Genomic DNA, 11,634 nt, shown 5'->3' with positions numbered 1-11,634 from the left:
GCGCGCCAAACACATCCAAATTTTGTTAATATTTGTGGTAGCCGATACACTTATATGCCCACCACAGCTATTCTGCTTCACGCCAGGTGAGTCATCACGCCCACATCTATTTTCAGTTTCCCCTCGTTCACTCACTCTGTCAGTTCCTCTTCCCCCTCCTGCGCCGTTGTGCACCTCGCCCGCTATCGCCGTCGTGCCCCCGACCTGCACCCCCGCCGGATCTGCTAGTCGGCCTGTCCTTCTCCGCGGCGGCCGCCGGATCTGCTTGTCATTCGCCTCCGACCCGCAACACCGCAGGATTTGCCGTCCGACCGCCACCGTCATCCACCTCGACCGCCGTTGCCGTCGTCCGCCACGACCACCACTGCCATCATCCGCTTCGACCGCCACTACCAGTGTAATATTTTCGTGTTCTAAAGTGTTAATTACCTTGTTTATTTGATAGAGAAATTTATAGACCTAGGATCGAAAGTAGAAACCCCATGGACAATAGAACAAAAGTGCGATATTTTCTATGTAATAGAACAAAATGCATACATTTTGCGTATCGATAAAGATGAAATCTATAATCAAAGTGCTTTAGGATCGGTTAGACTCTAAATATGACAAGTGCCATATTTATCGGTGTTAGCTTCTTTATTTGAAGGGGTCGGGTTGCACTTGGGTCATGGAATTGATAGAGAAATTCGTAGACCTTGGTAAGATAAGCTAATTTATAAAGTGTTAATTGTATTTTCTTAAGTTTGACAACTGCTTGGGCTTATTACAGACTTGACAATGAGTGCCAACATTTCGGTGAAATGTTGATTAACTTCCATTTCATCAAACTTCTGGTACTCAATATATTCAATATTAAGCAATGGTCCTGCCGAATTTTCGTGTTCTTCGATGTTAGCTTCGTTATCTGAAGGGATGGGGTTGCATTCGGGTCATCGAACCATTTACAATTAATCACTGATTTGAAAGCGTTTGCAGTGCGCTCAGCGAGCGCCACCTCGAAAGCGTCCGCGTGGGGCCCGACAAGGTAGTCCTCCGGCCCGATGACGCCGCGGCCGCTCCTCCCCCGGTTGGATCTTGACTGCGGGGAGGTAGATTAGGGATGGGAGTTGGTCGCCGCTTGTCTCCAGAATTTTGAGTGGTAATTTATGATATCTATACTAATAAATATTCTGTATACTTCAGAATTTTTATATACTTACAAGATGATGTCATAACTATGTTGTTATTTAAAAAATTCACCACCTAAAATAAATGGCCCATGTAGGCAAATGGCTTGATGATTAGGGTATCTGAATTCATTGATCTGGATTATTGTTGGCATATTTTCATTTATCCATTGACATAGTTTTCTTCCACCAGGCAATATGATTGGTAATAGAGTATGTAGAATAAAAACCTACAAAAATATTAGATAACCATTCTGAAAATTATTTGATGGTAATCGAAACGTGCGTTGCACGTGAAAGCTTACTAGTAATTATTTGAAGGCAAAAGACCATACTACCCTTTTTTGTGTGTGAAGCGGGGCTCTTAAATTAATTAATTGCCAGTTAAGAAATGTGTGAAAACTAATAAGAGCACCTGTTTATGCCAGTCATAGTGTTTATGCAAGGCAGAGTACACGATGTGTTTGTTAGCAGCAGCGCCAGCGAACAGATTGATTCTCTACCGGAGGTAACCAAGACTTAGGAGCTCCTGAGTCCATCCAACGGTAACACCGTGTGTTGATTGTTGAATAGTCGAATGATCCTGACAGCAGCTGCATGCCAAACCACCAGTGGAAGTAATAAGTAAACTAGTGCACCGCCCCATGCTTGCTTGCTTTAATACTCCCTAGGTTAGTTAATTAAATTAAACCACGACACAGACACGGTACTCTAAGCCGCATCTGAGACTAATCTTCTCCCCTCCCAAGGTCGCATCTGAGCCTTCTTAGCTTAGTGCCCAGCGCCATTGCTTCTCCACCAAACAAGTCCATCCATAGCACTAGCTAGCTTGTTCATCAGCTTCGTCTCTTCCTACTAAGAACTTGTCCACCTTCCTTCATTCATCAAAGGGTATGGCGGGGGTGGGCGTTGGGACGGGGGTGATGAACTCCCTCCTCGGCAAGCTCACTGCCTTGCTCAGCGACGAGTACAATCTTCTCAAGAGCGTCCGCAAGGAGATCCAGTTCCTTGAGCGCGAGCTCAGCGGCATGCGAGTCCTGCTGGAGAGGCTGGCGGACATGGAGGAAAAACTCGATGGCCTGGCAAAAGGCTGGAGAGACAGAGTGCGTGACCTCAGCTACGACATAGAAGACTGCATCGACCGCTTCATGGACCGCCTTGGAAGCGGAGATGCCAAGCCAAAGTTCATGAAGAGGACGGCCCGCCGGCTCAAGACTCTGTGGGCGCGCCATAACATCGCGACTCAGATCAAAGAGCTCAAAGCTCGCGTCGTGGAGGAAAGTGAGCGGCGTGACAGGTACTTACATTTTTCCTAACTCTGGCACTTTTTTTGGATGTGAACTCTTGCACTTGTATGTATTTCTGGATGATGCAACATGAGATTAATTAAGTTTTATTGTAAAAATGATGCTAGGTACAAGCTTGACGAGAGTTGTTACGGTCCAACGAAGACGGTGGAGATTGACCCACGGATAACCTCACTTCACGAGGAGGTCAAGGACTTGGTGGCAATGGACGGCCGAGTGAAGCAAGTTACTGCTTTGTTGATGGATGAGAGTATGGAGCTGAAAGTGTTGCCGATTGTCGGGTCCGGAGGGTTGGGGAAGACGACCCTGGCCATGGAGGTGTACCGCAAGATTGGGGTGGACTTTCAGTGCCGAGGTTTTGTGTCGGTGTCACGTACTCTTGATCTAGAGAAGCTCTTGAAGGATATTTTATCTCAGATTGATAAAGATGCTTATGGCAACAGTAACCGTTGGGAAAAAGAACAATTAATCCGTGAAACCAAACAGATCTTGACAGGAAAGAGGTATGAAGTATACATTGTTTTATTTATTTATTATATCCCCATTTGTCTACAGTTATCCAACCTTAATTAATCCCCATATTTGGAAAAATGCTTAGCTCCAGTTGTTTTGACTTTTGAGTATGTTTAGTTCATTGAACGTCTAGATTGTCTTCGCATTTATCTCAAACTGGCCTACCCAGTCACAGTTGGTGACAAACAAATATTCAGTAATAAGTAATCTTAAATTTACAAGCATGAATTTGCTTTCTATAGAAGTCAGGCAGACAGACTTTATCTGAAAGTATTCTCAAACTTGCATTTTAGCTTGCTAAACAGACAAGAAAGGTTCCCTTCAGTTCACCCCTCAGGACAAAATAGAAAGAAATAATAATAATGTTAATATACACTTATCAAATGCCCGCCCGGACGGTGCCTATTTCTACCATACATAATTTATCCCCATTTGTATACAGTTATGTACAGATTCTGAAGGAAGACTGCCCTGCTTTTTCCTCCAAAAGATTGCTTTCACATTTTCTCATGGAATCCTGGAACACACTTTCTCCATAAAAAAGCGTCCTTAAAATCTTCTTAACCTGAACCAAGAAGCATGTGTGCAATCTTTGTGTGTCATGCCATGAGATAACTGGATGATGATAGAAAATAACCACCACCAGAATAAATCTTAAAACCACCATAACCATTTGCTCAATGGTATCGATCCAAGCCATGTAAACATAGCAATTTGAGACAGCATGAGGCCAGGAAACCATTAAAACAGAGTATACCTTTCAACGCCACCTTAATGTGCACCAGAAAATGCAATTGGAACTTTACTCATTCCCTTTAACGAGGATAAAAGAAGTAACAATAAATGCAGCTACGCAAGATATCAAATTACAAAGGTGTGAAAGAAATGAATTCCGTAAATCAACCAAACATTCTTGACTAAGCTAGCAGAAACATGGCTGCAGCTAGTACGCTTGTCTATCTCAATCTGAATGATCTTAATGACCCGCTGAGAGTTACAATCAATTGCATGCAAGGAAATAAACTTCATACTACAGACTTTGAGTGTTTTTTTTTCATTAAAGAAAATACACAAATATATCAGGCAGCTGTAGCCTATAGATGGTCTCAGCTTACAATGACATTGAGCAGGAGAGAACTAGCAAGTATACCAAATAAAAATAAAACACACAAATACTAGTAACATTCAAGCACCTCCTCAGTCCTTGTTTCCTCCATAGTGGCTGATAAAGCATTCCATTGCCACAGGGCAGTAGGGCTCCCCGTGCACACAACAATAGCAGGGAGAACAAAGGAAACGTGGATAAAATACAAGCCTACAATTATCTTATCTATATCTAATGAATCATCTGTTAGAATTTTTTTTTTCGAAAAGGAGGATGACCCCCGGCCTCTGCATCTGGAAAATGCATACGGCCACTTTATTAATTATTCTCGAGGACTTTACAAAGTATTACAAACAATATACCTAAATCCACCATCTTGGCAACAAAAGCCGCTTCTTATCCATATGATGAAGGGATGCTAGCTGGGCCACTACCCAAACCACTCACCTAAACCTAACATCAAAAGCCGGAAGCCCCAGCCGAGCCACATACCGGGTTTGGGGCACAATCCGGTCAGACACACTCTTGTGTCGTCGCCGCCATCTTCCACAAGTCCGTCTTCAGATTATATTGAGTCTTCTACTTTGTGAAGGCCACTCCTGCCATCGACGTCACCATGACGTCAGACAGCCACCTCCTCCTGCGCGAGTCCATCTCCGCGCATCGGACGCCGAGCCTCGACAGCGCCATGCCGCCGATCTCCGCCGCCATCAATGAGTGAGATGAAGAACCGCTCCACCACGGCAAGTACAAGGTGAGGAAGGGTGAGGTCGCCATCGGAAACACGGCTGGAAGATAAGCATCGCAGTCACGAGACAAGCCCGGAGCAGCGACGCGGTAGATCAGACAGGCCGCCACTAGGAACCAGATAAACTCGCCATGCACACCCAGCATCCCCATGCCCAAGTCGGCGCCTTCAAGAAGGTGACGATGCTGTGGCGCCGCCGCCGCTTAGCCACCAGGGCTAGGGTTTTCACCCGGACGTAGGGGAAGGGGAGCAGCAGGGGAGGTTTAGCCTCGGCGCCGCCACCAAGGAGGGAATGGTGTCCGGGACGCCATCGACGCCGTGACCGCCACCGGCGGCCAAGGGTTTCCCCCGGCTAAGCACCCTGCCGCCACCTCCGAACCAGACACAACATCAGCAGGCGCGTGCACGCCGGAGATCCATGCTGGCCGGAGGTCGTGCAACTCGAGCGGACCAGATCGCCTCCGATCTGACGAGGGGAGCCCGGGGCCTCCCCGCACCATGACCAGCGCCCACCGGGACCTCGCTGCCCGCGCAACCGAGGAGATCCGGTCTACCACACCGACGAGCACTCCCCGCCGCCGGAGGAGCACCGTCCGTCCCCGCGAGGCCGCCGCCTCAGATCAGCCGGCGCGGATCTGACCAGAACATGACGACCCTCTTCTTGCAGCTCCGTGCCCGCGTGCCAAGCCGCACGTCGACCAGGAAGCCGAAGCCAGGCGCGTCAGATCGGACAGATCCGGGCACCAACACCATGGGCGATATGCAGGCGACCAAGAGACCACTCGCCGTGTCCGAGAGCCCCCCAGCGCCAGCGTAGAAAAGGTCCCCGCCGCCACCGTCGACCGCGAGGCTTCGCCTTGCGGCGTCCTTCGGTGGCGACGGAGAGGACAGACGGGATGCCGCCGCCGCCGGTGGCTAGGGCTGGGGCGTCCGCCCGTGTCGCTCGCACGGGAGCGACGCGGGGGCGTTTTCTTTTCTGGAGAACAATGTTGTACCATCGAATAGGTTTAAACCATGTATTACTTATCTTGTACTCCAAGACTCTACCCCCTCGTGTACTCTATATACACCCCATATGAGGGTCAGATCAATACAACAGATACAACACAATATTATCATCCTACAATTTCCACATGGTATTAGAACGGTTTGTCCAACGACGCCGATCCTAGGACCTTCCACCACTTCCGCAGAGCGTCGCCCAGGGAGACTAATCTTCTCTCCCCAGGGGCACAACACCTGATCGATCAAAGATCGGATTGGTTCAATAGATTAGGTTAGATAAATTTAGAAATTCCATCTAGTAGTTTTTTTATAGCCACCAAATAAACTCGATCGACCCTTCAATCTTTGTGAAAAATCAGTGCAGATCCATTGTTCCTTGCAAGATCGAAAGTTCTCCAAGCCCTCGAGCCGCGCTAACGCATGCAAGCAGCGGCTCCGGTTCCCTGCGTCTCTGCCCGTTCCCAACGCGATACACGTCAACGCCACGGGCGACGACGGCGGTCACCAGTCGGCCGCGTAGGAGCGCGTCGACACCAGGCGGGCAACAGGAGCGCGGCCCAATCTGCATCGACTCGCGCCGTCGGGACTCGCGTCTACACGGCTCCACGGAGCGCGACTTCATAGATCCGCGCCATCAGCCCCAGCCTCCAAGCTACCTCGATCCGTGGTGCATGCATTCCACCAACGGAGGCAAGATAGCCATGTTCGTACATCCTGCAGCGGGCCCCTCGGCAGCAGCGGCCATGCGAGCCCCAGGCGTCCGTACACGCCATCTACACCGGCCGTCCTCCATGCCGATCCACATGGGTTGCCTCCGAGCTGTGCTCCCTGTGGGGCAAACGCAACATCAACGCGCAAAACTGGAGGTCACGGCGTCTTCAGGGGATCGACTCGGGCGGCCAGCAGCAGTCTCCATCGACCACGAAGTTCCCGTATGTTCTCTGGATGCACCGACGAGCCGTCAAGCAGCAGCCCTCCGGCGCACATCTACTCCAACACGGGTGCGGCCAATACATATAAAAGTCATGGCAGGCCAGGCATGCATGGGCTGCTAAGCACTAGCGGATGCATGCATACATCGAGCTTCGGGCTTCCGCGACATGACGTGCGCCGGAGCCGGACCACTTCTGCAAACGCAGACGCGTCGACACGATCGTCGCGATCTGATCTGCCGCAGGTCCGAGCCATCTCCAAGCCTGCTACGCTGACTCCAGCACCAGCCGAGGATCTTCAGCCATGCGCGCCGAGGACATCTGCATCACCCGTCTTCACCGAGCGAACCAGCCGTGCATCGATCACGGGAGGGTCAACGCCCGCACGCATCCACATGTGGGGTTTGGATGGGTTATTCTGCATCAAGCCACCGATCTGCAACTGCAAGGACTCCTTCTGAGCCCAACAACATCAAGCTGTACGAGACTACACCGGGCAACATGTCAACATACTTCTTCGGCACGGTACGGTATCGATACTTCCTCGTCACGGAGGGACGCCTTCAAGCGACGCATCATCGTCGACACGCCGCTGTGACGCCATCGCCGACACTTCATCGCCAAGGACTTCATCAACATCTTTATCAACACACCGCCACTGCCTTGTCCACAAGATGGACACCTAGCGTTCTCTGACAGACTTTTCTGCAAGACGCGACCTCAACGACGGCAATGACCGCGTCACGGCGACGACATCGACCGCGTCATCCACGACGACACGACTGCATCGACATGGCGTCACTACACCGACGACCCTACACAGCCACATGGTTCTGGCAAAACCGATGTGTGCTCGATGGGCTTCCTTCGGTCTTGGCAAACCGGTGGACTCACCGCCGACGACACCCTCTGACATCCGTAAGGTGCATCGTCCATGTCTGCAGCTCCGTCATAGCTCATTTTTTTGCGCCTCCGGCTTTGTGCGGCTTTATCATCCACGACGACTACATCATCGACCACGACTACCTCGACCACGGCTACATCATGATCGGCTACATCGACATCGACATACATGGCTACGTCTACAACAACTCATCGGCAACAACTCCAGTCAACAGCGTCCGAGTCGTCACTAGCATCCACGCCTCTCCCGCTGTGACTGCGGGGGGGAATAGAGGAGAGACAAGGAAGGCACCGGAAGGGAACGCAGTCACCGCCCCAGGTGTCGACCCATCAGAGATGCAGGTGATGATGGTGAAGTGGAGAAGATGACGCGAGCACGATATACTTCAAATCCAGTCGCAAACGTCCATTTCACTCCCGCTACGACTGATGGGGAATGTTAGAATATAGTTTGGGTTTAAAGATAGAGATAAGGAGTAGATCGAATAGGTTTAAACCATGTATTACTTATCTTGTACTCCATGACTCTACCCCCTCGTGTACTCTATATATACCCCATATGAGGGTCAGATCAATACAACAGATACAACACAATATTATCATCCTACAATTTCCACATCATCAATTAGATGCCAATGTTGGGTGGGCTGGATGAACACGCACCCACAGGGTGGTTAGGGCCTAGAAGGTAAAATCCAATGTTAATAGTTTAGGGTTTGTCGTTTGAAAGGTACTAAATTTCAGGGTTGAAACTTAAAGTAGATTTGATCTTTCTTCTACCAATGAAAAGTCGTCTATCCCTTGATATGATTCAGATACTTTTGTTTTCACTTACCATGAGGATGCAGTGAGATACTTCAAATAAGTTTGATTGATACCAAGAAAAAAGTTACTGAAAAATTAAGTGTGCAACATTTATGTATCGGTTTGCCATTATCAAATTAATTGCTATTGCAAGTCATCACAGTTAACGAGAATGCTAACAATGCACACTATTCAAAGCAGGTACTTCATTGTTATTGATGATGTATGGAAAGAACAAGATTGGAAACTAGTCAAGGCAGCATTTCCTGAGAATAACAATGGTAGCAGAATAATTGCTACTACACGCATTACCGGTGTAGCTAATCAGTGTTGTTCCAACTCCGGCGGTCAACCCTATCAAATGGTACCTCTAGATGATGATGCTTCTCGAAAGTTGTTCTTGAAGAGAATTTTCTCCTCGGATGATCCCTGTCCTTCTGAACTAGAAGAAGTTTCTACTGGGATCTTAAGAAAATGTGGCGGCCTGCCACTGGCTATAAGTACATTTGCAAGTTTGCTTGCCAATAAGCCACATAAGAAGGATGAATGGGAGAGACTGCAAGATTCCATTGGTACTGGTCCTTCGCTTGATAATGATGGGAACTTAAAAGTGATGAAAGATATATTATTACTTAGTTACTGGGATCTTCCACATCATTTGAAGACTTGCTTGTTGTACTTGTCTATATATCCAGAGGACCACAAGATCAAGTGTAAAGAACTGAAATGGAAATGGATGGCCGAAGGATTCCTTGATAGACAATGGGGACGTTTGGATGAGGTAGCAGAGAACTGTATCAATGAACTTGTCAATAGAAATATGATCCAATCAGTTGATGTTCATTTCAATGGTACAGTGAAATATTGTCGAGTCCATGATATGGTGCTTGACCTTATCATATCTTTATCAGATGAAGAGAATTTTGCCACTGTTTTAAATGGGCGTGTATGCAATCAATTTCCAAACAAGATTCGACGTCTGTCCATGCAATTTAGTGGCAAAGAGAATAATGGCGCAGTCTTTGCAATTAAAGAAACCAAGATATATGTTCGCTCACTGACTACCTTTTCGCAATTTGGGCAGATGCCCCACATTGTCCTTGTGGACTTCCATGCTTTGCGGGTGTTGGATCTTGCAAGATGTTATTGGTTGAAAAACAAGGATGTAAAACATATAGGAAGCTCGCGTCAGCTGAGGTATTTGAGAATTCGCAGTGGGGAAATTACTGAGCTTCCTGATGAAATAGGAAAGCTGCAGCACTTAGAGACTCTGGATTTGAGATACTGTTATTTTCTTCTAAGACTGCCATCAACCGTGGCGCAGTTGCGGAAATTGGTGCGCCTATTTGTCAGCTATGGAACACAATTACCTGCAAGTGGGTTCTGGAGTCTGCAAGCCTTGGAGGAGTTACGCGTCCGCGAAACTGACGACCCAGTGAGATTTGCGGAGGAAGTAAATGAGTCGGGCAAATGCAACCTTCGCTATCTTCATACTAGTGAACAGATAGCCGAGCGTCTGTTCTGTAACCCATGCTGCACATACCCTTACCTCCAAGTTCTTAAAATTCAGTGTGGTTTTGGAATGGTTCCCAGGGGAATGGCCTCCCTCAAGAATCTCGTGAAACTATGCATAAATGTCAAGGAATTTGATTATGAGGGTCTCCAAGTTCTCATGGGCATGCCTTCTCTGGCCAATCTGGAGCTTGACATAATAAGAGTTGCCATTAATGAAAAGCTGATCATCGATAGTGATGGATTCAAACTGCTAAAGGTCTTCCGCTTCCACTATACACTCTTTCCAAATGGTATTGAAGTGAAACCAACGGGTGGACTGCAGCTAGCATTTGCACCAGGTGCCATGCCAGCACTCCGTTGTCTCCGTCTTGACTTGAGCCCAATGATTGTGGCGTCCAACTTTTTTGCAGACTTGGTTGTCGAGCATCTTCCGGGCCTTGCACAGCTCGAGGTCGAAATCGATTGTTACGAAGCAGCTCCAGGCAGGGTGAAGGCTATGGAGTGTTCCATTGAAAAAGCAACCAACTTGCTCCCCAAGTGCAGAATCCGTGTCAGGAAAGCCTTTGAACGTCTCATGTTTAAGGATGACGAGGAGTGGGAAGATGTCGTCACAAAAAGAATCTCAGCGAAGAAGGGAGACCAGAAGAATGAGAGAGTGACCACCAAGAACTAGCCACCTAGCTTAATCCTGGTAACTCAAATGATGGTGATTTTTTTTACTCACTCCTACGAGTAGCATTTTTTTTATAATATGTCCTACACCTATCTTGAACAGTATCTACAAAGTCCAGTCCTGCTACTTATTGCAAAGTCTGCAACTCAACTGGCCGGCCATCAGGATTTGGTTCCAAAAGTGACTTTGTTGAGCGGATCACATCACGTGTATTCAAGCTGATTTATCTGTAGTGTGAGCTAGTATTTTTTTTCTTCCTAAATCTATCCTCAGCCTCCCCTGTCTTGCTGGGTTGCTTGAGTTAGAACAGACATTAGTAGTAGATGTGTTTTCAATTCGCTGTTGGGGAAGCTTGACTTGTGTAGCACCCCTGAGTTCTATTTATCTCTTGTGGTGGCAAAACTATGTTGTTGTGTGTGTACGATAATTGAAGCAAGCGCGGCTCTTGTCCACTGATCTGCCATATGATATGAATGCAGTCCCCTTGACTGACGCTGTAACATTCAAGCAAACATATTTTCTCTATCAGAACTAGTCCAGACTGTATCACCTATTTCTCTCGATTAATTGTGGTCAGTAATGTATGGCTGTATAACCTGCTTTGCATGTCTAAAAATGGAAAGTTGGTTGGTTAAACTATCGATCTTGTGGTAAGTGCATGCATGCTCTTGTAATTTCAACTGAATCTGGGTGCCCAAAGTTCCATAGTAACCTTCAAGCTTTTCAGCCATACACTAGTCACTAGGTGTCAAACACCCAAACTTGATGAACATGTCATCTGTTCACAGGCAAGCAACATCAGGCTTCCACTTCCTCTTTCTTTCCAGCTCCATTACAACACGACTCCTAATACTGGCGGCAGGGAGTACAGACACATAATAAAATTATGTCACTTGTGACTTGAGCGTGAGTCTTGGACTTCAGATACCATCCCAGCCAAGATGAGCTTTTACTGATTTCCAT

At 47.7% G+C, this 11,634-nt stretch overlaps 1 protein-coding gene across 2 annotated transcripts; it reads left to right on the top strand.

The window, feature by feature from the left end:
- The first annotated feature begins 1,933 nt into the window (after positions 1 to 1,933).
- Positions 1,934 to 11,194, top strand: LOC123147091 (disease resistance protein RGA5-like). Of its 2 annotated transcripts, XM_044566340.1 has the most exons (4): positions 1,934 to 2,463; positions 2,581 to 2,976; positions 8,685 to 10,689; positions 10,774 to 11,194. In XM_044566340.1, the coding sequence occupies exons 1-3, from the start codon at positions 2,060 to 2,062 to the stop codon at positions 10,669 to 10,671; spliced, it is 2,787 nt and encodes a 928-aa protein (XP_044422275.1). In that variant the 5' UTR covers positions 1,934 to 2,059; the 3' UTR covers positions 10,672 to 10,689; positions 10,774 to 11,194. The 2 variants fall into 2 exon arrangements, with proteins under 2 accessions (XP_044422275.1, XP_044422268.1); XM_044566333.1 differs by having other exon boundaries at positions 8,685 to 11,194.
- The last annotated feature ends 440 nt before the right edge of the window (positions 11,195 to 11,634 follow it).

This window comes from Triticum aestivum, chromosome 1B, assembly GCF_018294505.1.
Source record: "Triticum aestivum cultivar Chinese Spring chromosome 1B, IWGSC CS RefSeq v2.1, whole genome shotgun sequence".
NCBI classification, from domain to species: Eukaryota; Viridiplantae; Streptophyta; class Magnoliopsida; order Poales; family Poaceae; genus Triticum; species Triticum aestivum.
The sequence above is the reverse complement of the archived record's forward strand: the minus strand, read 5'-3'. Positions and strand labels throughout refer to the sequence as shown.

What these genes read in the sequence shown, in the direction of transcription:
- LOC123147091 (XM_044566340.1), top strand. Translation starts at nt 2,060, where the DNA reads ATGGCGGGGGTGGGCGTTGGGACGGGGGTGATGAACTCCCTCCTCGGC. An exon ending in GAAAGTGAGCGGCGTGACAG is followed by an intron (nt 2,464 to 2,580) that starts GTACTTACATTT and finishes AAATGATGCTAG; the next exon opens with GTACAAGCTTGACGAGAGTT. An exon ending in CAGATCTTGACAGGAAAGAG is followed by an intron (nt 2,977 to 8,684) that starts GTATGAAGTATA and finishes TATTCAAAGCAG; the next exon opens with GTACTTCATTGTTATTGATG.